The 24,208-nt window shown below is 42.3% G+C and overlaps 1 protein-coding gene across 1 annotated transcript in view; it reads left to right on the top strand.

Moving 5' to 3' along the window:
* TANC1 (tetratricopeptide repeat, ankyrin repeat and coiled-coil containing 1) overlaps positions 1-24,208 on the top strand; it is a 157,153-nt gene that overhangs the window by 27,469 nt on the left and 105,476 nt on the right. The window contains 1 exon segment of the mRNA XM_014552424.2: positions 15,652-15,852. Within this exon segment, the coding sequence (XP_014407910.2) occupies positions 15,652-15,852 (201 nt within the window).

A 24,208-nucleotide genomic window follows, 5' to 3' on the forward strand; every position in this document is an offset into this window, starting at 1 on the left:
CCATTTTATAGGTTAAAACATGTATTTGTTTTTAATTAGCATTTCTTTGAGATCAGAAGACCTCTTTAAATATTCAGTGTCTATTTGTAGTTCCTCTTCAGTGATTGTCTTGTGTCCTTGTCCATTTTTTTCTGTTGGGGAATGTGAGAGTCTCTTTAGCTTGGTTCTTTCCTTTTCCTGGTGTGGTCCCTGGTGTGTATGTAGTTCACTCATAAGGGAGTTTTCATTGAAGTTGCTGAAAGTCAAACTGCCCGTGTTCCATGGATAGCAGTGTCTTCTGTATTGTTGAAAACTTATGTCCATGCTATGGCCAGAGATCTGCTAGTCTGATTGGCTTATATTTAAGAAACTTATTCTTTAGAGAAACCAAAATAAAGACAAAACCAATTCAAATGACTCATCAGGTTTTCAGCGGTGCTTGACAGCATTCTGCCTCTGTGCGCAGTCAAAAAGTGGGAGAGCTTCCTGCTCCATGGATGTGCCAGAAGCTGAGTCCTGTGAGTCTCTGAGAGCAGACAGGGGTGGTTCCAGATAAGCATCTCCTTAATAAATTGCTGTATCCTTAAGTGTAAAGAAACTTCATCCATAGCTTGTATTCTTAGATTATTAAGTACCGGGATTCTTTTTCAAACTAAGGTAAAGTAATGAAATAAAAGTTTCTAGATCTAGAAGGATCTTAGAAATTGAGTTCAGTGTCTTCAGTTCTTGAGAAATATTTGGAAAAAGGCATTGAGCAACTGCCCAAGGTCACATAGCTAAAGCAAAGATGAGGTCAGAGTATAGATTTTGACTCCAGACTAGTTCAGTTTCTATGTCTCTGGCTGGTTCCCTTATTTTTATCTCTAGAACTGAGTAAATATAAAGGAAAACACATCCCTGAGATAGAAGATAATAAATTCCTTTATATTAATAATTTCTCTCTCCAGGGGATTTGTTTTGATTTTTTTTCTTCTCTAGAAGTGTTCCCCCCTCTCCCTGGAATGTTTATTTCCTAGAGTTTTAATCTAGATTGAGTAACACTGTAATATCTCTCTTTCTTTTTCTATATCTTAAAGCCCATTTCTGCTTGGTGTCCTTGAGATTGGTATAAATCCATCTTTTATGGTAAAGCCATTCAGACACTATGAATGTAATAGTTAAATATGCGATCATTTTAAAAAGCTATACAATGGTATTAAAAGTAAAGATACCACCCCCATGTCTTCTCTGCTTCCCTTTTTACTCCCCCAAGGAAATTACTGTTAACAGTTTATTTGATCTTTCTGGATATTTTCTATGCATCTATGTGTGAATGCACATACACACATGTATAGATCCTTAGGAAAACCTCCACAAACTTCACAATGTGTTTTATTTTGTGAATTACTGTTGCCTAAATGCATTTTTAGATGTATTTTCATATTAGCACATACTAACATACAGGCTTTTTAAAAGTTGCTCAATATTACATTGGGCAAGTATCCTGCACCTTACTATTCCCTTGTTGATGGTTTTATCTTTTATGTGTTTGTCATTAAAATCAATATTAGAGTAAATCTTGTGCATAAGTGCCTGTCCTTTCATAAGAGTGGTTGTCAGAAAAATTATTCATTTATAATTTTCCTAAATTTTTCAAAGTGCCGTTCAAAAAGGTAGCATTAAATTTACAGATCCACCTTCAATATGTGAGAATGCTTGTTTATTCACGTGCTTATCCGCATAGGTTATAATCAGACTACTTCATCTTTGCCAATATGATAGGAAAAAGTTGTATCTCATTGTTTTAATTATGCAGTTCTTTAGAATGAATTCAAACACATTTTTATATGTTTACTGGCCATTTGAAACCACACTGCCTGGATTTGTATCCTGGTTCCATAGCTTACCAGCTGTGTGAGCTTGAGCAAATTACTTGACCTTTCTGTGCCTCATGGCTCACTTATGAGGATTACATGAGTTAATATTTATAAAGCACTAAATTCCATGCTTGGCAGATAGTATATGTTATATAAATAGTTAACAAACATGAAGATTTAAATGTTTCTTTGTTCTGCCTATTAATTTACCTATTTTCCCATTGGGTCTAATAGGTATTTTAATATTTTGGAAAGTGGTTAACCATTGATCATTTACTAGCTAGAGTTCCGAGCAAGTCAAACATGTCATGTTTAATTTTGAATTATAAAACCTAAAAAGATTCATCTAACTCAGAGTTCATTTTTGACAGGATTAAGGGAAGGATTTTGTTTTAATTCTGTAAGCTCAGTGTTGAAAACTGACTGAGAGGTTACAAGTCATTATTTCAGGGAGGTCGGCTTTCTTTCCCTGCTTTGTGTGGGAGTTTTGATGCTGCTAATCTGATTAAACCTCTTGGAGCTACATCCTTAGCTCTAAGATTCTGAAGATTAGAGGTTCTGGACCCCCCACCCCACCCCCATCCATTAAATTGTTACCATGGTTATTGGGCTCCTCAACCAGCATCTCAAATCCCTTCTGATTTATGGAAGCAGCATCTTAATAATGAAGAAGCCCTCTGCTAGTTTGGCTTCAGGAAACTTAAGAGTTCCAGTTCAAATGTACCTACCTACTGGTTCTCTTTGAACAAGTTGTTTCATTTTTCTGAGCCTCAGTTTTCTTGCCTATAAAATCAAGGTAATAATCTCTTATCTGTGTCATAGCACGGGTAATATGTAATTATAAGAGTCACATGAAATGAAGTTTTTTTTTTTTTTTTTAAATCTTGAGGCATGATGATGTTGATAATGTGGGAAATTTGTTTCACTTCCACAGAGTGTCTGGCTTTGGGCAGTGCCCATTAAACAAGGAAATAAAATATACAGATATTTAAATTTATATCAGGAGTTATGATACTTAAATGTTGTGGAGGGGGTGGGGGTGAGATACTTTTCTTCCTCAAGATAGTGAAGAAACCAGTCCCCTGGGATAACACATGGCAGCACTAACGCAGGCTGCTCTTTGAGTGCTGACCGGGTATCAGGCAGTGTGCTAAATGCTTATAGACAGTAGCTTATCAGGAGAGGTCACAGAACGGGTCAGGACCACACAGTTACTAAGTGGCAGAGCTAGGATTTGAATCCAGTTTGTCTCCAGAACCTTGCATTCAGGGCAGTATAGCAGGCAAGCTGCTTGGGGTCAGCTCCTGGGTCACATTGCCTAAGCTCACCGTGTCCGTTTTGCGTATGTAACGTGGGGGCGACAGCAGCATCTGCCTCTGAGGGTTGTTGGTTGTCCTGAGGATTCAGTGAGGGAAAGTGCTTAGAACAGTGCCTGGGCCATAGTAAGCATTTTATAAATGTTTGCTCTTATCATAACTTATGGTAATTTCTATACCCTTCTGGCTCCTTTGTTTCTGCCCCTTGACCCTCTCCTTTAGCCGTAGTAAGTGGTGGCGTCTCAGATATTTTCGTGTCCTTCATTCGCTTGTCTGTGCGGCAGCCCCGGCCATTGCATCTGGTGCAGGAGGAGAGAGCCGCGTGGTAGGCCTGGCCCTGGTGCAGTGCTGTGTGACGGTTGCTGCAAACAGTCTGGGAGGGCGTGTGTTTGCTGGGAGGGGGGGGTTTGGAATGTGAGGCCTGCGTGCAACCATCCACCACCAGCATTCTGCGAGAAGAGAAGCTATGTGCATTCAAAGTCGGGGGGGTGGGTACCTGGGAGATTCAGTGTTCACCATGGCTTTACAGCAGCAGGTTCTAGAGCAGCGCTTTCTAAACCTGGCTGGTTCATCGGAGGCACTGGTCACTCAAATTCCCACCAGACCTACTGAATCATTCACCTGCAGTGGGGCCCAAGCTTCTGTAAATTTTTATATTCGTGGTTAGCCAGGTTTGGGAGCTACTGGTATGCTGATTGTTCCTGTGTCTCTGCAGGGCCAGCCCCAACCAGCCCCAGCAGAGGTATTCAGATGTGACTCAGACAACTCCCCCATTACCTAGTAAACTCTGTTCTTGGCAGCCCTATAAAGATGAATTTGAAATATAGATATACAAGCAGATGAGTGAGGGATTCCATTACAGAAACAAGGGGCAGAATCTGATCAAATTCCTCAGTATGTTTTACCTGGTTCTTGTGTTTATGCCCCCTCCCCATCAACATTTGCTCATTCTCACCCACGCAAGTTAGATGCACAAACACGAATAGCTACTGAGTATAATTTTGTTGTTTAATTTACCTGCAGCTTTTTAGAAATTATTAGAGGGCTGTTTTCCCAGAGTGATACTCAGAGAATGAATGAAGTGAGTAATGCACATTTCCATTTTATATCTGAGAAATCATGATGAGAGTGGAATGTTCATATGGTTAGCTGTGGTGAGACAATATTGACATTGTTGCTAAGCTAGTTTACCAGACATGTCCTTGAGGCTGCTGCTTCGAAAACTGAGCAATGATTTTTTTTGTGTGTGTGTGTTGGTGGTAGTGATGATGGAGCAGGAATATAGCAAATAAAATGACAGGCAGAGAATTAAAAGTAGCCTCATTCTCTCCCCTATTCCCTGCCCCCCATTCCAGCCTGAAAAGGGCTGTGGTAAACAGTCACATGTGCACAGCTGATCGGGCCTGCTGCTTTCTAGAATGTATACTGAGTTGGTTGTATTGTATTTTTAATCTGTTTGTGGGAAAGAAACTTTAAATGCTGCCTAGGCACTTTGAGGCATTTTCTCCCAAATGTTTATAGACCCCGTCTTCCTTGTAAGGAGATGAAGTGAGAGAAACCCTTGCTGTGCTCTGCCTTTCTCTTGTAACGGGGCCTGTTGGCAGACAGCTTTGCTGACGGGACTGCCAGAGTTTGGATTTGAGTCGTCAGTGAGGGGGTGGTGTGCTGGTTATGGTATTGTTCTGAAAGTCCTTTTCCCTCCACTTATTTTTCCACCCCCAAAATGTCAGCATGTCCAACACGACAGAATGTTCCTGATGATTATCATTCAGAGAAAACACGACTTGCTAAATTATCTGTGGATGACAGTCAGAATTTCTTCAGCACCGAACAGCACTCCACGCTTGGTGTGCACCTTGGTCAGGGGATCCACCTGGCCAGGGTAATGCCACGTTAAGAATTCTGACTGTGGCCCAGGCTGCGTGGGTTCAAGTCTGGATTTGCCACTTACAGGGTGTGAGACTCTAGGCAACTTGCTTAGCCTCCCTAAGTTTGCTCATCTATGACAAGCGGGCAGGACAGCATTTACTTCCCATGGAATAGGATGAATTTACAAGCTAATGTGTATAAAATGCTTAGCGAGGGGTCTGCTGTACAAAGGTCTCACTAACAGCTACCTTAATCATCCTCATTATTAGGGCAGATACATTCAGTGAGTGTGTGTGTGTGTGTGTATTTGCAATGAGGAAACTCATTGCAAATCCTACTATGTTCCCTGGGTACTTAATGTGAAACTCAAGGGTCACTGAGTTCCAGCAGTTCTGGGGGTACTAGGTGTGAAATTGAGATGGAGACTGGCTTTAGGAATTGGATGCCCAGTGTGTCTTTGCTGACCCTGGGGCTGCCTTGTGGCACAGTTCTGGGCGCGGTCACATAGATGTGAGATGTGGGGCATGGTGGTCCTCCCCTCATCATTCCTCAGTCACCTTCTACTTCCTCCAAGAAAGTCCTGAGTAAAAAAGTGGAGTTCTCTATGTCATTATAAATAAGAGGGTTGCTGGTTTTTATTTTAATGCTAAGAGAAGGATTGGTTGGAGATTGGAGGTTAAAAGCAGAGAAAAGTGTAGGCAGAGCTAGGGCAGTGAGGTTCATTTTGACTACTTTGCAGTCTACAGGTTGACCCTTGGACAGCCTGGTGGGGGGTGCTGTGACCCTCCTCATAGTTGAAAATCTGCATAGAACTTACAGTCAGCCCCCTATCCATGTGGTTCCTCTGTAACTGCAGTTCCACACCTGTGCATTCAACCAACCACAGGTTAAGTAGTTCTGTAGTTTTTACCGTGGAACAAAATCATTGTCTTTTAAGTGGATTGCACAGTTCAAGCCCCTGTTGTTCAAGAGTCAGCTGTATAGGGTAAGGGGCCGGATCTTGGCCAATATGATGGCTGTCTTAGGAAGCCAGGCCAGAAATTCACTGTGGGAACAGTCAACAAGGAAGACCCTCCCATACCTGGGAGAAAGATGACTATGGCCGGTTTGGGCTAGATGGACGAGGGCAAATCTGAGCCAGGTGGATTAAGTAACTCCAGGGGGCACAGTTAGAGGAGCCCGGAAAAGTGAGCCTTCCTTCCTGGGGGAAGGGACTCGGGAGGGCAGGAGCTTGACAGGTACCGTGCAGAAGTTTTATCTTACAAAACATTCTCATTGTAAAGATGTCAGAACATACGTCAACCTTAAAATGTAAAAGGAAGGGAAAAAACCATCCATACTTCCCACCCTCTTAGGAATACACCACCATCATTGTTTTACTGAATTTCCTTCTAGTTTTGGGTGGTGCATATTATTTTCCTGTTGTCATCATATGGCATGTACAGAATTGTGTATGCTAGCTTAAATGTTTATCTCACATCCTTGAAAAAATGTTGATCATATGGTAACTTGAATTTTTCTTTTTTTGTAATTTCAGTTCCTTGGCAATGAAAATGGTCATTGTGGTGTTCTGTGCGACTCTCTGTGTTTGGGGTGGGGCGGCAGCGGGCAGCAATGAAGAGAGCTTTCTCTGTCCAGTGGCACCGTCGTGTACAAAATGTTAGCCGTTGTTAGCAAGTTCTGGAACAGGGCACTATTGTTTTAAGAGGTCACCAGATAAAGTAAGAGATTCTTTCTGCACCATGGGGTGAAGGATATGGTTCGAAAAACACATTTCCTTCATGAGAAAAGAGTGGAAGGTGGAGAAAGGGACAGTTGAGTGAAGTGTTTGAAGACTGGGCTTGGGCTATGGTTTATTGCTTTTTTTTTTTCCCAATCATAATGTCCCCACTGTTGAGTAGTTAATTTTGATTCTTTAGTAACTTTTTCCTCAAAAAGGATAAATGGGCTGTGTGTTTTCTGAGCCTTTAAGTACCTGAGAATGTTTTTTGGTTGATACAGCACTTAATAGAAGACTTGGTTTTACGAGATTTGGTCCTGCTATTTGCACCCTCAGGTTTCATAGCTACTGCTTTTTGGCTTCTGGTTTTTCTGGTGTTGGAGAAGTGTTGTTGGTGGAATTGTGTTCCCTCAAAAAAGAAAACGTCAAAGTCCTAACCCTTGATACCTGTGACGGTGACCTTATTTGGAAGTAGGGTATTTGTAGATGTGAGCTAACTGAAATGAGGTCATACTAGGTTAGGGTGGGCTTTGATCTAATGACTGGTGGCCTTGGAAGAGACTCGGACACAGGGAAGAATGCCAGGTGATTATGGGCATAGAGATAGGAGCAATGTCTACAGGCAAGTAAACCAAGGATTGTAGGGAACACCAGGAACTGAGAGAAACGCACGGACCAGATTCTCCCCTGGAGCCTTCAGCGACCTTGATTTTGGACTTACAGCCTCCGGAGATGTGAGAATAAATTTCTGTTGTTGAAATGACCCAATTTGTGGTACTTTGCTACAGCAGCTCTAAGAACTAAGACAAGAAATCTGGGGACAGTTGGATTCTAGGTTCTGGTTCCTTTGAAAGTCTCTGTGGTTTTGCTTCCTTTTAAATTATTTTTATAAAGCTATATACTTACCTGGACACTTGTGATACTTTTTTCTTAAACTATCAACTTAGAATTTTGCCAGGATAATTCCAGGTGTGGGTCTCCCTTCAGGGAAACCACCTAGAGCACAGTGGATCCTTTTGAATCTACAAACCTCAATTCTAACAAGATTCAGTTTTTTCCGTTGAGTTTTTAAAAATTGATTTGTCTTGTCCGTAGTTACAGAAACACTTGTGTTTTCCGTTTGTGTAGCCTTTTCTTGCATCGTGAAAACATTCGCCCCTTTCCCCTATGTCCTGGGGGCACCTACTCAAGCTTGTTCTCTGTCCCTGAGTGGACTTTCTATAGTGTTAGTTCTGCATTTTGTGCCTGAGAAGTGGACCAGAATTTGGCTATTGCTTTGGAAATGTCCTTGTTTTCCTTTTGTTCTCTTTAATCTTAGTCTATACCACAGAGGAAGTACTCAAGAAAAGACACCACCTGAAGGGTATAGGGGCCGAGTCCTCCTGTATTGTCCTGAGAGCACCAGGCAGTTCACTGACTTTCATCTCAGCCTTTTTTGTTTGAGTCTTCAAGAAGACAATCCCTTTCCTCTCACTAATAAGCTATGTTTTCTCAGTCTCCCATCATTTATTATTTTGAGGGGGGTGTTTGGGAGTTGGCTTTTCATGGAAAGAGAAAAGATCTCATCAGCCCTTGTTTTATCTAGTAGAGTCTGTTGGTTCCTGCTGGTGGGCGTGGGGTGGAGATACTGGAGCTGACAGCAGGGCAGGGGACAGCTGTCTCCTCCATCCTGCGGGCTGAAGCCTGGTTAGACCGCCAGTTGTTGCAACGAAAACAAAGGATGCTCCATTTGTCATCCTTCAAATTACTGGGAATTCTTTCGTTTTCGGCACTCTCTTATCTGTTGGTATAGTTTTTACACTTGTGGGTTTTATTCTTTCACTTTGTCATTACAGGTATTTAATCGGGGTGTTGGGAGGACTTTGTGAGGAGTGTTGGCCAGATGCAGTTTTAAACAGAAACAGGAATTCGTGCTTTCACCACCTGTGCTGTACCTCCCCCTTCCCCGCCTCCCTCCATACTGGCTGTTCCCACTCCGCCTTTTACCTCTGTATTCCTTGGTCCTGTCCTGCCTCATTCCTTTCCCTTTTAGCCTCTGCTTTTTTCTCTACCTGCCATCTAACTGGCTGCCATGCTTACCTTTCCCTCTTTGGCCCTCCCTCTGGCAGACGCGTTGTTTCCCTGGGGCTCTGGACTACCCTGTTTGAACTGTATCCACGAGTGTGCCTGCGCTCCACTCCCAGCGACAGAGATGACCAGGACCCGGAGGAGCCAGGCTGGAAGGGAGGAGAGCGGAGATGGGGGCGGCACAGAGCCCGTCCACGTGGGGGCCAGCGTGCTGGTGCTTTCGAGAGCCTGACCACCTGCACGGCAGGGCCCTGGGGCTCCTCTTACTCCCCTGTCCTGTGTCCTCAGCCAGCCGGACACAAGATCACCTTCGACCAGTCAGCACACACGCTGTCACTCTGGACAGTCTTTGTGGAATGGAACTTCGTCTCACCCACTTGCCAAGTTAGGCCCTAGCGTGTGGCCCATGTAGACTTATAATCTTCATATCTACATGTGGCTCAATCCCAGGGAGTGTCCATTTAAAATATTTATAGGAAAAGTATGCACATTGAAAAAAATGTCAACCATTTGAAAGTGTCTCTACCTCCCATCCATGCTCCCAATTCATCACTTTCTATTTCCAGAGGCAGCCCGTGCTCCTGGTTCCTGGGTGTCCCTGTAGAGACCCTCCATGCGTGTACAAGTGTGTATGTTTACATATGCTCCTATGTATCCATAAACATAGAGTGTGTGCACACATGTGTGTATGTACGTACACACTCAAGAATGCACATTGTGAATAATGGCAACTTGTATTTTAATCATCTGCATGATTGAGTATTCCCTCAGGTTTATTTTCCTTTTCATCTCTACCCCACTCCCCTGCCTCCTTTGTCTTGTAATAGGATCAGAAATATTTCAGATCTTTTTGACCACTTTCTTGTGGTCTCACAGTCTTGAATGGTTCTCAGTCTCGGCAGTACATGAGAGTCGACCTGGTGAACTTTAACTGCCGGTGCCTGAGCTGGACCCCTGATCGCTCACAGCAGCCTCCCTGGGAAGGGCTCGGGCTCCCTTCTGTGCAGGGACTGGGAGCTGAGGTTCCAACTGGGTGCAGAAGCGGCAGGTCGGGCAGATCTCAGAATCGAGTGTGGAATTTTTAATAGGACCCACAGACCTGGGGAGCCAGTTTATCCAGACACAGAAGTGTCGAATAATGAATTCCATGCAGATTTAAGATGAACCCTGAACCTAGGTTGCTTTTGACCACGACGGCCCCACCCCTTCATTCATCACCCAGCCAGGCAGAGTGGCAGGATTCTGTGTCCCATGTGGCGAGAATGGCATTCAGCACATCCACCCCGAACGGAGGCAGCAGGCCCAGAGGCTGCAATAATTAATGAATGTACAGGACACAGTGAAATGAGAAGGAACTATTTAGGGTTCTTGATGACTAAACATCGATCTCAGACCCACTTCGCTTGGATGGTGACAGCATAAGGTGTGACTGAAAGAAAATTAATGATCTCTGGGCCTGGGTGCCTCCCAAACGGAGTGTTCCAGGAGCGCTGTGGATCTAATTAATCAGCCAGCACGAGCAGTGAAAATAGATGAGGGAACAGGTTTCTTCTCACGGTGGCCTGGTACTGCGTGTAGACCTACATAGACTATTTTTGGCTCTCCCTGTGAAGTATATAAAATGACATAATGTTGGAAGGCATATCTCAGGACCTTTTCTCAGGGGAACAGTACCGAGAGGATGAACCTTGGGTCGGACTGCTGGGTTCAGACTTAAGGCTGCCATTTTGCTGGTGTCCGTGGGCAAGGTACTTGACACTGTCTGTGCCTCAGTTTCCCCGTTGAAGGAGGGACATGGGAATAGCACCTCCTTCATGAGGTGGTTGTGATGATGTAAAGTGTCTGAAACACTGTCTCAACACATAGTACATCTGAAAAAGATTTATTATTTTAAAGTGCACCCCTCTGGGGCTTGGGAGTGAGAGTGTTTCTGAGGTCATATACATATTCTTAAAGCTCAGAAACTCTTTCGTGTTGACATGCCTTAAAGGGACATCTTTAACAATTAGAGAGGAAATGCCAGTCTGTTTACTCATCATCTGTTTTGGGATGAAGTACATTTGGTTCTTTCGAGTATTAGGAATAAAACTGTGAGGATAGTATTTACTGAGCTCTATTTAGAACCCACTTGGAGTTTTGAAGACAAAAGGGTAAACTTGTCCTACTGACCAGGTTTTTCTGTACTCTGGGGTTAGCCGCTTTGTTGCCTCTCAGCGGCATTGTCTCTCAGCGTTCTTGTTCGAGAATTAGTCATAACTGTGTGAATAATGTTTTGGAAAATTGCTTTCTTGGATACAATAATCTTAACTTTCTTTTTGGAAATGCACATTAACAGTCAGCTCTGGCTGGATACTTGGGGAGACCCTATAAGACATAAAGGGCTTTATAGTGCTTCCAGTTGCAGAGAGAGCCTTCAGAAGGCTCCAAAAATGATACTGGATCTTGTGGGAGGAAATCTTTTCCAATTGTCTAGGTTTCTGTAAATGAATATGAGTTTATATGGTTATAAAGCCTTATGATGGAAAGTATGTTTAAGAAACGTTAATGCACTCCCAGGCAGGTCCGCACAAAAGATGCTCTAACACATTTAATGCCCTAGTTAAATGCACTGCACAAGTCCCGCTCTCGGGAACTGGATAAACAGAACATCTTTTCTCTTTCTATTCTAAGCTTCCATTCCCCCCTCCTCCACCTAGCCACTTCAATGGCACAATAAATGGAAATCTTCCTTCCTGCATCTGCAGACCTATTTACCTGAATGTCTAAGCTCACCCTTGCCTTTCTCAGGTCTGCTGTTTCTGAAATGCACTTTTACTTTCATCTCCCTGGCTTCGTTGCCCTCGTTTTTTAAAGCCTTCCCTAATCCTGCACTCCATGTCCTTTAATCTGTAATGCTGGACATTGCCATTCTGCATAGTCGCCTTTAAACATTCATCATCTCCCAGATTCACATTTTCTTTCATTATGAGTTTAAACCCCTTTTCACAGTCTGTAATAGTGGGAAAAAAATTAAAATACAGAACTATTATCAAAAGCCATTTCTGCCAGTTTAAAAATCCTTATTGAATGGCTTTATCTTCTTTGATAATTGCATTATTTTTGCAAACTGTGACTTGGATTTACAGTTTTTTTTGTGTAACTATATATGTGCATTTACTTACATTTATTATATAGTTATATATATATATATGTAAGTGTATTTGTTACAAACAGGAAGAACCCATGCCCTTATGCTTCTTCTGGTCTTTTATTTTTGTAACTCAAGAGAATTGGTGATTTAAAATAAAAGGTATGTGCGTGTGTGTATGTACGTGAATGATAGAGACTGTGTGTCACCTGCAAAGCCTGAATTTTCATAGCAAAAATGTGCTGACCCCTTATAGATATAACTCATTTAAAGACATGTCTATTTTGGGTACCTCCTTATTTTTCAAAGTTAAGCTCTTAAATACACAGAATAGTGAGTATGTTAGTGCCTGAGCCCCCAAGCCAGCTGGGGGGACTTGGGGAGTTCTAGCAGTGGCCCCTGCTCCTCACAGTTAACCCCTATGCCTTGGCTTCTTATCTGTGACTCCATAGGATGGGACTAGATGCTGTCTGAGATTAAAAGCATATTGGGGTGGATGGGAGTGTCCAGTGAATAAATGGGAGACACCCACCGGGGGACCTGGAGGTGGCTTGGTAAATCATCAGTGGTTGATAAGGTGGCTTTCCTGCCCTAGAAGGATTGCATCATCCTACCTGGCCTGGGCGTTTCTGCTGCGGCGATAGGAAGGGAGTTTGAAGTGTGCTCCTGATCACATAATTGAGGTGGGGAATAAAATAGGTCACGTTAAAAGAAAAACATCTAATTCAAGGCTGAAAAAAATGTGCCAGCCATACTGGTTGTTGCAGGAAAATGGTTTTAATTTCTCTTAAACCTCTTGAAGCATCTGCTGAGGAATGTTAAATCAACTGGAGAATTTCTGGTGTCATGTTGCCCAGAACCGATGTTGTATACTCCTTAAGGATGCCCTTAAGAGACTTTCACTTTCTACCACTGGCGTCGTGGCGTCCTTGTGATGCCCTTGGACTGACTTTGACCCGAAGCCCTTTGCCTCCTCCATTTAAAGAGCCAAACCACAGAGCACCATCCCCAGGTTCTAAGCTGCTGGATCGCCCACGTAGAGCCTCCTGTAAATACATAAAGCAACTCTCCCTGCATTATGCCTTTCTAATAAAAGGAAGCTGGAAGTTTAATTGTGTCTGAAAAACAAACCTCACAGAACAACATGTTTGGGACTGATGTTATAGTGAGATGTCAAAGTAAACTTGAAATAGGAACCTTTCCTCTCTAAGCCCCGTTTTATTGCAGACCACGTAAAATCAAAGTGCTGGAGCACAGCTGCTCCAAAGGCTGAAGGTCTTCATGGTTATGGCTTCCTTTGGAAACTCAGCCCCACCAGACTTGCAGTTAATGAAAATATTTGCTTTGCTTGATATAAACAAAGTTTATGGGCAGAATTTGTAATTAGTAAACTCTTTAATTCTCTCTTGCCCCTCAGTCCCCAGTTTCTCTTGTATCGCATTGAAGAATTCCAAGTATTTAAGAAAATAAACCTTTTCTCAGTAATGAGCTTTACAGTTTTCTTTCTGGTGTTGTCATAATAGGTGCATTTCCCCCTAATTTTGTGTCCTCATCCAAATCGAGGGACTTGAAGTCTGGGGCTTGTTTTTGCTTTCAGTCAGAAATACTCGTGTGTGAGTGGGACAGACAGGGCCTTGTCACAGTGCCTGCTCCTGTCTGGCCATCCCGTAGCACTTCCAGTGCTCAGGTGGGTGATTAAGGCAGTAGCAGGGCAGCCACAGGGCAGCGTAGCTCTGTTCAAACCACATGGGAAACCAGTGTTGCGTCTTCAAGGCCCCCACATTCTATGTGTGTAACCCCCTGGGGCTGTGGCCTCAGTGCTTTCCAAGTCTTTGTCTCCTAGGGTTTCCTGCCAAACATCCAGGAATCAGGTGGTCAGGGGTCTTTCTTGGAGGCATAGCACCTGCTTACTTTCCTAAGATGAGACCAGTGTGGTGGTGGGGACTGGTCAGGAGAACCAGATATTGGACCAGAGGAAACAGCTGTCCCTTCAAGTGTCACAAGTCTCAGCATGGTGGGCATTCAGCCCCAGTGGCATTTGGTGTTATGATGCAAACCTTCCCATCCTCGTTCTGCCTTAAGATCTGTTTCATTGCCAGACAGTTGAAAGAGAGAGAGATAGCTGATGCTTCATGCCCTGGCTTAAGACATCAAGGAGGTGGTTTTTGAAAGATTTCAGGCTTGTCCATGGTGGTGTAGGTAGTGTAAGCCTCGATTCTGCATCCTGGGAATTGGTAGTCAGTGGTAGCTTACAGTGCTGGCTTGGGAAGCTGGGGGCGGGGGACGAGGGTACTAGGGGGACCAAAGCGGGAGACATTGCAGTTCTCTTGGACTTACTTAGGAGGTAAGGATCTCCTTTGAATCCTGCCTTCTTCCCTCCCTCATGGACAGAGCATTATTGCTCTTGGGTATTTGCATAATAGTCTTGTTTTTTTAAAATTCTAGTGAGGGTTTCCTGCTAATTCGGGTTGTTTCTTCAAATACCAGTCATTTGGGTGTTTAGTGATAAATTTTTAGTTTCCCAAGTTTATTAAAATCCGTTCAGGCATAGCTAGCCCAGCTGAGACTGAAATTAGCTTTCTGATGGTGCCAACTCATGCCTTGTGGAACCCATGGTTTTCCTGTTCACAGCTCTGCTGGTTTTGAGTTGTGTTTGAAAGCCATGCCTGAGCCTGTTTGCCTGTTTTAAACACCCTCCTGCTCCCCGCTGCCCACTAGTCTGTGGAGGGGGTAGCTGTATTTCACCGTGCCTCCTAACGTGAAAAACAAGGGCAATGATGCCATTGCGAACTTGACAATTGGGGTTGTATCCTTTCAGTGTTGTACACAAAGATCTGTAAAAATTGAGTTCCTGCTGAGCTAGACAGGTTTATCTTTTATCTTTTTTGTTTTTATTTTGGGGGGAGGTAACTAGGTTTATTTATTTATTTTAATGGAGGTACTGGGGATTGAACCCAGGACCTCATGCTTGCTAAGCACACACTCTACCGCTGAGCTATACCCTCCCCACTAGACAGGTTTAAGTTCAAATCCAGGCCTTGATTTTTTGGAGTCAGGAAGGCGTGATAAGGACCAGTTAGACAATTTTCATCAGAGAGACTGGTTTGCTTGTGGAAAGCTTTCTATATCTTTCCAGTTCTGCTGTATATAATTTAGAGCTTAAAGATGCTTTTTAGTCATCAGCGTAATGAGTTACCTCCCCCCCTCGCACATTCTCAGTTGTTTCTTGGTACATACCAGGGGGTAAGGAGGAAAGTGCATCATCTGAGGAGTTGAGGACGGGTTGTATATTTTTTGGAGATGCTATTGTGAACTGACATACTCATTCCTTGTGTCCCCTCTACGTTGTAACTGTGTTCTCTGAATTTTTTTTTTTTTGATGTGTCTACCCTAGAAAGTTTAATTTCATAATATAAGCTTGTTTGTCCTTATATTCATTTAGGGGTTGAATTCCAAGGAGAAATTGCTTAATCAGGGGGCCATGGTTCCAGTCTCATGACTAAGGGTTTGTGCTGGTTGTGGGAGGGTGGACCCTGTGCCATGGGGAGTATGGAGTGGGTGAGATGAGAGAAGAGTCTTTTTTTAAAAAAACATTTAAAAAATATTCAGTGCACACATATGGCATGTGGGAATTCTAAGAATGTAGTTTTTAAGGAGTTAGATTTGCATCTGGCTGTCATGGATGGCCTAACTGAAGGTTTTCTCTCTCCACTCCAGGAGGTGACTTTGGTCCAGAGACTTCCCCTCCTGTCCTGCCCCCTGGCCATGGCGGCGACTTTTCTGTGAGCAGCCTTCCGGTGGCCGAGGACGCCTACAGGGTGAGCTTGGCCAAAGGTGTCTCCATGTCTCTGCCTTCATCACCTCTGCTGCCTCGACAGTCTCACTCCGTGCAGTCAAGATCAACCAAAAAATCCCCGGGTAAGCGAGCAGCAGAACAGCTCCAGACTAGCTCCTGGGTAATACTTGGGTTGGAATTAAGCCAAAGAAGTGCTAATAAGAAATCTTCTGGGAGAAGGTTTTTTCTTTTATGATGGTAACTCCCAGAAGAAGGGAATCTTAAAAAAAAAAATTATGACTTGAAAAGATTTGTGTCTTTAGTTCAACCTGTGTATATAAACTACTTTGATTGCCCAGACTTGACTTGTACCAAGATTCGAGGTCTTGTTATCAGTGTTAACCTTACCCACCAGTTTTGCTATTTTCTTGTTCACAAATTAGGGCAGTGCTGAAATCTAAACTCGTTGTGGTCTGTTTAAAGGTTATGGATTTTGGCAAGTACGATCTGACGACAGTCTGTTTATTACTGCACAGTAATGATACCCAGTGTTGCATACTGATGTGTTTTCATTGATGACATCATCCAGCGTTTGAATGGCTATAAAATTTAACTGGTGAAAATTCAGACTTGTAAAGGAACAGGGCAGGGGACTTACAGATTACTTGTCTGAAGTACTTTGGCTTCCCTTATTGTTACCAACTTTTTACACTTAACGTTACCGATAAAAACCCAAACATTATTTAACATTGATCAGATGTGAGGAAGGCCTTTCCGTAATGCTGATACCTGGAATCATCAAAGTTCTTTGATCTTCTTTCAGGTTTTCTGAGTATTTGTTTATGGAGGGCAAGATAAATTGGGGCCTTATGGTTATGTGCCAGTGCAAGGGTTCTTCTCATTGACACACAAACATGTTTGAAATTGGTCTACACTATGCCCTGAGGCTGTGAAATTGTTATCTGTTTCTCTAATTTCCTAAATATGTGTACTCCTTGAGATGTTGCATGTACTATTTCTGAATCATTTAGGGGATAATTGCAGTTTCTGTGGGAGTAAAATTAAGAGGGTAAACCTGAAGGCTTTGTGCTATGAATTGGTGAATGTCCTGAGTCTTTCATTGTTCTAGAACTTTCTTAATTTGGACAGCATTGTTTACAATCCAGTCATTAGCTGGAACTTGGAAACCTTTTTGGTATGAAGTGATTTCCTGTGCCAAGGAATCTGACCTGTTTATCAGTATTTGGGGAAATTCCTGGAATGTCCTTTCTTCCTCCTCTTGCCTCCCGCCGGCCGTATCTCTGTCAGATTTCTTCTCTTCTCTCAAATCCCAGTTCCCACACTGCCTTTTTTGCTAGTCACCCCCATTGGAAGTACTCTCCTTTTAACAAACTGTGCTCAGCATTTACTTTTTCTCTTACCAGCCAGGTTATTTGTCCTTTTCCCTTGAGTCAGTGTGTGTACGTGCTTCCTACGTCTGACAGCTGAGGGCAGGCCTGGTGTCATCTCCAAGTGCAAACATCTACATAAACCAGATAGTAGACTTTCCTTCCTGCTGTCTGTGCTGCTGCAAATGAATCACTGCTGGCTGGGCGCCGGAGAGCCTCTGGGGAGTACTGCATTTCAGATGGAGTTTTGTTATTAATAACAAAATCAGTGTTAGTTTTAGTGGGACTTCAATCCTTAAAAAATGTTTCCAGCTTTATTCAGATATAACTGACATATAACATGGTAAGATTGAGGTGCACAATGCATGATTTGCTATATGTGTATATGGCAGAATGATTACCACAATAAGGCTAGCTAACACATTCATCACTGCAGTTACTGTTTATTGTGTGGGTTGAGTGGAACATTAGGTAGCAGTGAATGGCATGGCCAGCTTGGGCAGTGTGGGTTGCCAGCAGGGTCTGACACTGAGGCTGCAGGCACACCTGGGGAGAAATCCCTGACAAGGCCTTGTCTCCTGCGTCCCGACCAAATTAGGTATCTTTGGTTTTTGAGAAAGTATCCCCATATTTGTTTTTCTCCAGAAGAATAAATTTATTTCTGCTAAACACTTTGCAAGGCCTTTTGAATAGAAGGGAGTAGTTGGTTCTGCAGCATTCAAACTTTTAATAAATTGAAGGAAATATTTTCCATAGTAGATGCTTTTGGTCCAAATGATAAATATATTAAACAGATTCTTCTCTAGCAGAGCAGTGCTTGTGGATTGCCCACATTTGTACGGCAAGTTAGTGTCTCACACTGGTCATTTGACTTCATTATCTTGGTAATTTTAATTCGAAAAGAAAAGTTAAAGGCAGAGATGCTTGCTTAAAAATGGCAGTGACTCTGAATACATCAGTGTTTAACACACAGAGATTTCTGTTGTTAATCATATTGCTAGAAAAATATCCAGAGCCCTAATGTTCTACCTGCCTGTTAAAAAAAAAAAAAAAGAAATAGTTGACATATGGTTGTGAACATGCACTGGATTTAAAAATAGCCATTTATTTAAAAAACTAGTACTGTTGTTGCTGATGATACAGTAAATACGGTGAGTGAGCAGAGTCCATAGGTGTAGCCCCCCAACCCCACCCAGTTTTCCCAGACCATCGGGCTGGGCTTCAGAGGCACATCAGTTTTCAGACCCAGCTCTGAGTTACCTCCGAGACTCTGTTCTTCTTTGTAAGATTAGACTCCTTTCTCTTTTTGTTTAAGAAGGTACTTTTAAAAAACAAAGAACCCCCACCAAACCCAAACCTGTTTTACTTGTTTGGATAGAAAGTCTTCACTAATTGATGCTAATCAAGAAACTGTTGGACCGGAACTATTATGCTAGCAAAGGTCAAATACCATAGACTCCTGTAACCGGCACTCAGCACAGCCTGTATGAATAATGAAAGTCTGTGTCCTAGTACAGGTGGTGACTGGCTCCTGGGTCATGGGAACTTGGGACCAGAGAAAATGCCATTAACCTTGCAATAATATGACCCTGTATTTTACATGATTGAGTTTTTTACATCCCACTTACATTGCTAGCTATTCTTTTTATTTACTAGGTGGTAACCTTGCTCCACCTTATTTAATTTTTTTTTTCACTGCTAGGTCTTAAGATTCAGTTTCCTGAGTACTGTTTCAAATTTTTTGGGTTTTTTTCCCAAATGAAAAATTTCTGGTAATTAAAACAAGGACCAGTATCCATTAAAGTAATTCTGTGCCTGTTGCAAGCCTTTTTGGATTAAGAATTCATTAATTGTAATGCATCCTCTGCCAGAGAAGAGCAAAGCCCATTTCCTGTGACTTGTTTATTAGTAACATCATTTGTTACTTTATATTTGGATTACATTTCCCAGATCACTTTGGGCCCATTATGAAACAATCAGAAGGAGGCACGAAGCAGCCTTTTAAAATCCTGTGAACGGGGTACAACAGCAGATGGTGAAAAGTGGGTGATACTGCTTTTCTCATCCTCACTTGTATGGGGAGCCTGGGTAGTGCTGGTTTGCTGGTTATAGTCGTCTTGCCTTAATCATGTTTTCTCTTTCCATGGTTTCAGTTACCTACGGTCAGTTGGCGTCCAAAAATATTAAATGGATAATTCCAGAAGTAAACAATTCATAAGTTTTAAATTGCACGCCGTTCTGAGTAGCGTGATGCAGTCTTGCCCCGCACTGCCTGGGCTGGGAACCCTTCCGTTGTTTGGTGTGTCCGGTGTATCCCGCCCATTACTCACCGAGTAAACCCCTCGGTTATCAGATCCACTGGCGGTGCTCGTGTTCACGTAACTCATACTTTACTTAATAATATCCCAAAGCATAAGATGAGTGATGCCATGGCACTTCAGATACGCCAAAGAGGAGCAGTAAAGTGCTTAAGTGAAAAGCTTCTCGACTTAATAAGGAAAGAAAAAAAGTCACATGCTGAAGTAGCTAAGAGTTACGGTAAGAACAGATTCTCATACGTGAAATTGTGAGGAAAGAAGAAGAAATGTGTGCTAGTTTTGCAGTCGCACCTCAAACTGCAAAAGTTATGGCCCCAGTGTGTGGTAAGCGCTTAGTTAAGATGGAAAACACGTTAGCTTTGTACTATAAGATACTCTGAGAGACACCCCATTCTATTTTATTATTTGTTATTGTTAATCTCTTATTGTGCCTAATTTATAAATTAAACTTTACCCTAGTTCTGTGTGCATAGGAAAAACACAGTATGCACAGGGTTCAGTGCTGTCCATGGTTTCAGGCATCCAATGGGGGTCTAGGAACATGTCGGGAGCTGCTGTATCTGCACCTCTGCTGTTTCCAGTCCCAATTCTGTCTCAGTTGACAGAGCTGATGTAGCAGTTTTGAAAACCCCTCTGGCTGTCTGTTTCTTTAAGGGAAAAACCTCAAAGTTGACGGGCTGTAAAGTGAAAGTCATTCTGCACTTTGATTCTTGGACCATGAGTTAAAGTCTATGAAGGCCATCCTTCCCTCACCCCACTAGAGTGTTTCTTGTAGAAAATTTGGAAATTCCAACATAGAGACAGAACTTCTCTTAGTGTTTTGATTTTCTAAATTTTTTTATTGATTCCTCCTAAACCCGAGACCACTTGTGCTCTGCCGTTTTTTTTACTGAATATTCTATCATGAACAAGTTGCAGTTTGCTTGAAGAACATGATATTTAATGTCCATTGTTTCAATATTCCATAATTGATTTTTAACTAATTTCTGTTAGATATTTACATTCTTTTTTAGTTTTTTTTAATTGTAGTGTGAGCCAAGATGCTTTATTTTGCTTTTGCTATTAAATGCCTATGAATTTTTTTGAATTTTATTTTTAATTGTGATACTCATAACCAAATTTACCATCTTAACAATTTTTAAGTGTACACTTCAGTTGTGTTAAGTACACATTGTTGTGCATCCAGTCTCCAGAACTCCCGATGTGAGTATTTTTTTGAGTAATTTTTACATGCCTCTGATCTCTCGAGTGGCAGTTTCCCAGAAGTGGAAGTATTGAACTAAACAGGCTGCATTTTTAAAGATTCTTGGTGTACATACTGCCCAGTCACTCTTCGAAAAGGCTGTATTGATTTCCCATTCCCTCCAGCATCTTTGAGAGGCTTCCTTTTGGAGTTAACATCTTCTGGAAACAGTCTTGAATGGCCTATGTTAGGAGGAGCTTTGTCAGCCTTGCTGTGGACCACTGAGGATTAGCAGGAGGAGGCAGAGAGAAGTCATCCTGTGACCCTCCTCTTTTGAACTTCCCTTCTGCCTGCGCTTCTCAATTTCCATTTTCTTTCTTTCTGATACTGATGAGGGAATTATCACAGCTGAGTCAGATCGAGTCCATGGTCAGCTGGCTTCTAATTTTAGCTACAGCCACAGTCTCTGTTTTGTGTGAGGCTCGTGGAGGCTCAGAGACATGTTAGGGTCGGCAAGGCCTCTAGAGCACAACCAGTCAGGCCTCTTTGCAGACAGGGAAGCAGAGACCTTTCATTATGGAACTCGCTCCAGTGTGCAAGTTATTGGTAGAGGTTGGCCCAAGTCCAGTTTCCCTTGGGTGATCCTGCTCCCTCCACCTCTGCCACCCCGGTGTGTTCCCCTGTGCCAGTCTGCACTGTTGTGTCTGTACATTGTTGACACATGAATGATGTGGCACTGTGTTCAGGTGATGCGCACAGGGGGAGGCTGTAGGCTTAGGGCTATGCACACATGCATCTGTGAGTCTTCTTCCCAGGGAGGTGAGGGGCAGCACAGGAAGCACACCGCCCCTGCACATGTCTGCTGGTGGAACCAGCTAGTTCTAAGCCCTGCTGTCACCTCTGAGTGGTCAGGTCACCATCAGGGCTCTGCCCTTCAGCAACGAAGTTCCCCCTGCTATGGTGAATTGGACAACTTTCTTTGTTTCCTCCTGCAGACTTATTAGATGATTGCCTCCTCCAGGGAGCAGGCAGCCCTGCCTGTGCCTTACTGCTTTGTGGAGCCGTGACCGGGACGGACGGACGGACGGACACACACACACACACACACACACACACACACACACACACCATTCTGTGTTCACACGCAGACCTGTGTGCATTTGGTTTGTTCCACTGTAAACCTGAGGACCTTTGAGTGTTGTTCATTCTCCTAGCCGTGAACCCTGGTTCACCCTCGTATACAACTTGGCTCTACCATGCGATCACACCTAGGAATTTTAAAGACTGATGCCTGGGTCCTACCTTCAGAGATTCTGATTTAATGCATATGAGGTAGGGCCTGGGCATTGGGATTAAAAAAAAAAAAAAAAAGTCTTCCCAGTTGATTCTAATATGTAACAAAGTTTGAGAACCACTGATAAAGAATATGCGATTCTCACAAAATTCCTTTTCAATGTGAATACATAGATATTTGTTATCTTTATTTTCTAAATTTTAGAAAGAATATATGTGGAGGAAAATTCATTACAAAAATGCACAAAGTAAAGATACAGTAAATCTTGGTTCCCCGGTACCCCTAGAGAGACAGCCACTTCTGACGCTTGGTTGAATGTCTTTCTTGGCTTGTTTCTATAGTAAGTAAATGATGGTAAATATCTGTCCACTCCCCCAGCATCGCACATGTAAGATGGTCCCGGTTTCCCACTAAATAAAGAAGTGGAAGAACATTCTTGTATATTAATAAAGGCGTCTCTGATATTCTCATTGGATACACTGTGAAAGTGGGATTACTAAGTGAAAATTTTAAAAATTAATGTTGTGAATGGATTATTGTATACTTATTGGTCATTTGTACTTTTTTCTTTGGGGAATTATTGTGGTATTTGTCTGCTGTTCTATTGTGGCAATGTATATTTCTTACTGAATTATCACAGCTTTCGTGTTTAAGGTCATCAGTTGTGTAATTCAAAAATTTTCCCAGTTGATCATTTTCTATTTAATTAGGTCTGTAGTGTTTTATGACTCTCAATAGTTTGTTTTCTCAATTCAGACTCACATATTTTTCCATTGTGATTTGTCCCATGGCATTTAAACAAAAGCTTTATTGAGATATTTTTACATACCACGTATTATATCTCCCTTAAAATTTATATATTATATCTCCCTTTTAAAAAGTCCATTTGCATTAGCAATTACTCCATATCTGTCCCTCGCCACCTCCTCTCCAGTCCCACACCTTGTGGCCGTAAGCAAACACTAATCTATTTTTTTCTCTATGGACTTGCCTGTTCTGGGCATTTCATATAAGTAGAATCGTACAATATGTGTTTTTTGTGACCAGCTTCTTTCATGTTACAATGTGTTTCTAGGTTCAGTGGTTTTCTGGGTTCATCTGTGTTGTAGCATGTATCACTACTTCATTATGTTTTACTGCTGAATGTTTTATTTTATGTATGTGCCATGTTTTTTTTTTTTTAACTCATTCTTCAGTTTATGAACATTTGAGTTGTTTCCAGATTTGGGGTACTATGAATAATGTTGTTATGAACTTTTGTGTATGCGTTTTTGTGTGGATGTATCTTTCTTTCTTTTTTTTTTTTTTTTTTTTGAGATACATACCCAGAGTGGAATTACTGGACTACTATGATAACTCTATGTGTAACCTTTTGAAGCACTGCCAAATTGTTTTCCAGTTGCTTGAACCATTTTTTAATCCCAGCTACAGAGTGCAAGGTTTCTGATTTCTCATCCTTGCTAACAACTGTTGTTATCAAATTTTTTTGAAGATAGCCATTGTAGTGCATCTGTGAACTGGTATCTCACTGTAGTTTTAGTCTGAAGTTGTAAGGATTCTTTTTATATTCTAGATACAGGTTATATAGCATGAAAATATTTTCTTCCATTCTGTGGGTTATCTTTTTCACATTCTTGATAGTACTGCTCTAAACACAAAAGTTTCAAATTTTCATGTATTCCAGTTTATTATTTTGCCACTGTCTGATTAATGTTATATCTAAGAAACTATTGTTTAATCCAATCTCAAAGATTTATGCCTTTGTTTCCTCCTAAGAATTTTATAGTTTTTAATTTTTACATTTAGGTCTAGGATCCCTTTTGAGTCCATTTTTTTGTGAATGGTGTGAGGTCGGGGTCATCTTTATTCTTCTAAATGTGAATGTCCAGTTGTCCCAGCACCATTTATTGACAAGATGATTCTTTTCCTATTGAGTGGGCTTTGACCAAGTCACTGCTGTGCCCAAGCCAGCCCTGCTGTTCCGCTTCCCCTTTGCTTACTCCCTTCCCTGTGCCCTAGATCAGATCTTTCTCCATCTGAGTTGACTTCAGTTGTGGCTTGCGTCTCTTGCGCCATCCATCCTTCTTCTGTGTCTCTTCTTTTCTCCATGTGAGAAAGAACTTCTTGCTCCAGACACCTGTAGCCCTGTGCTCCTCCTCTGTCTGCACAGCCTTCTATGGCGTTCTCCATCCTGGCAATCCACACACTCCTTGTGTGTGTCTGGGGCTCTTGTCTTCGTTTCCCCTTGGAAGCCTTGGAAACAGGATCTAATCACTTTCTTCAGATGGTCACCCAGGTGATGGGGCACAGATACGC

The sequence above is a fragment of the Camelus ferus genome, chromosome 5 (genome assembly GCF_009834535.1).
Source record: "Camelus ferus isolate YT-003-E chromosome 5, BCGSAC_Cfer_1.0, whole genome shotgun sequence".
Taxonomy (NCBI): Eukaryota; Metazoa; Chordata; class Mammalia; order Artiodactyla; family Camelidae; genus Camelus; species Camelus ferus.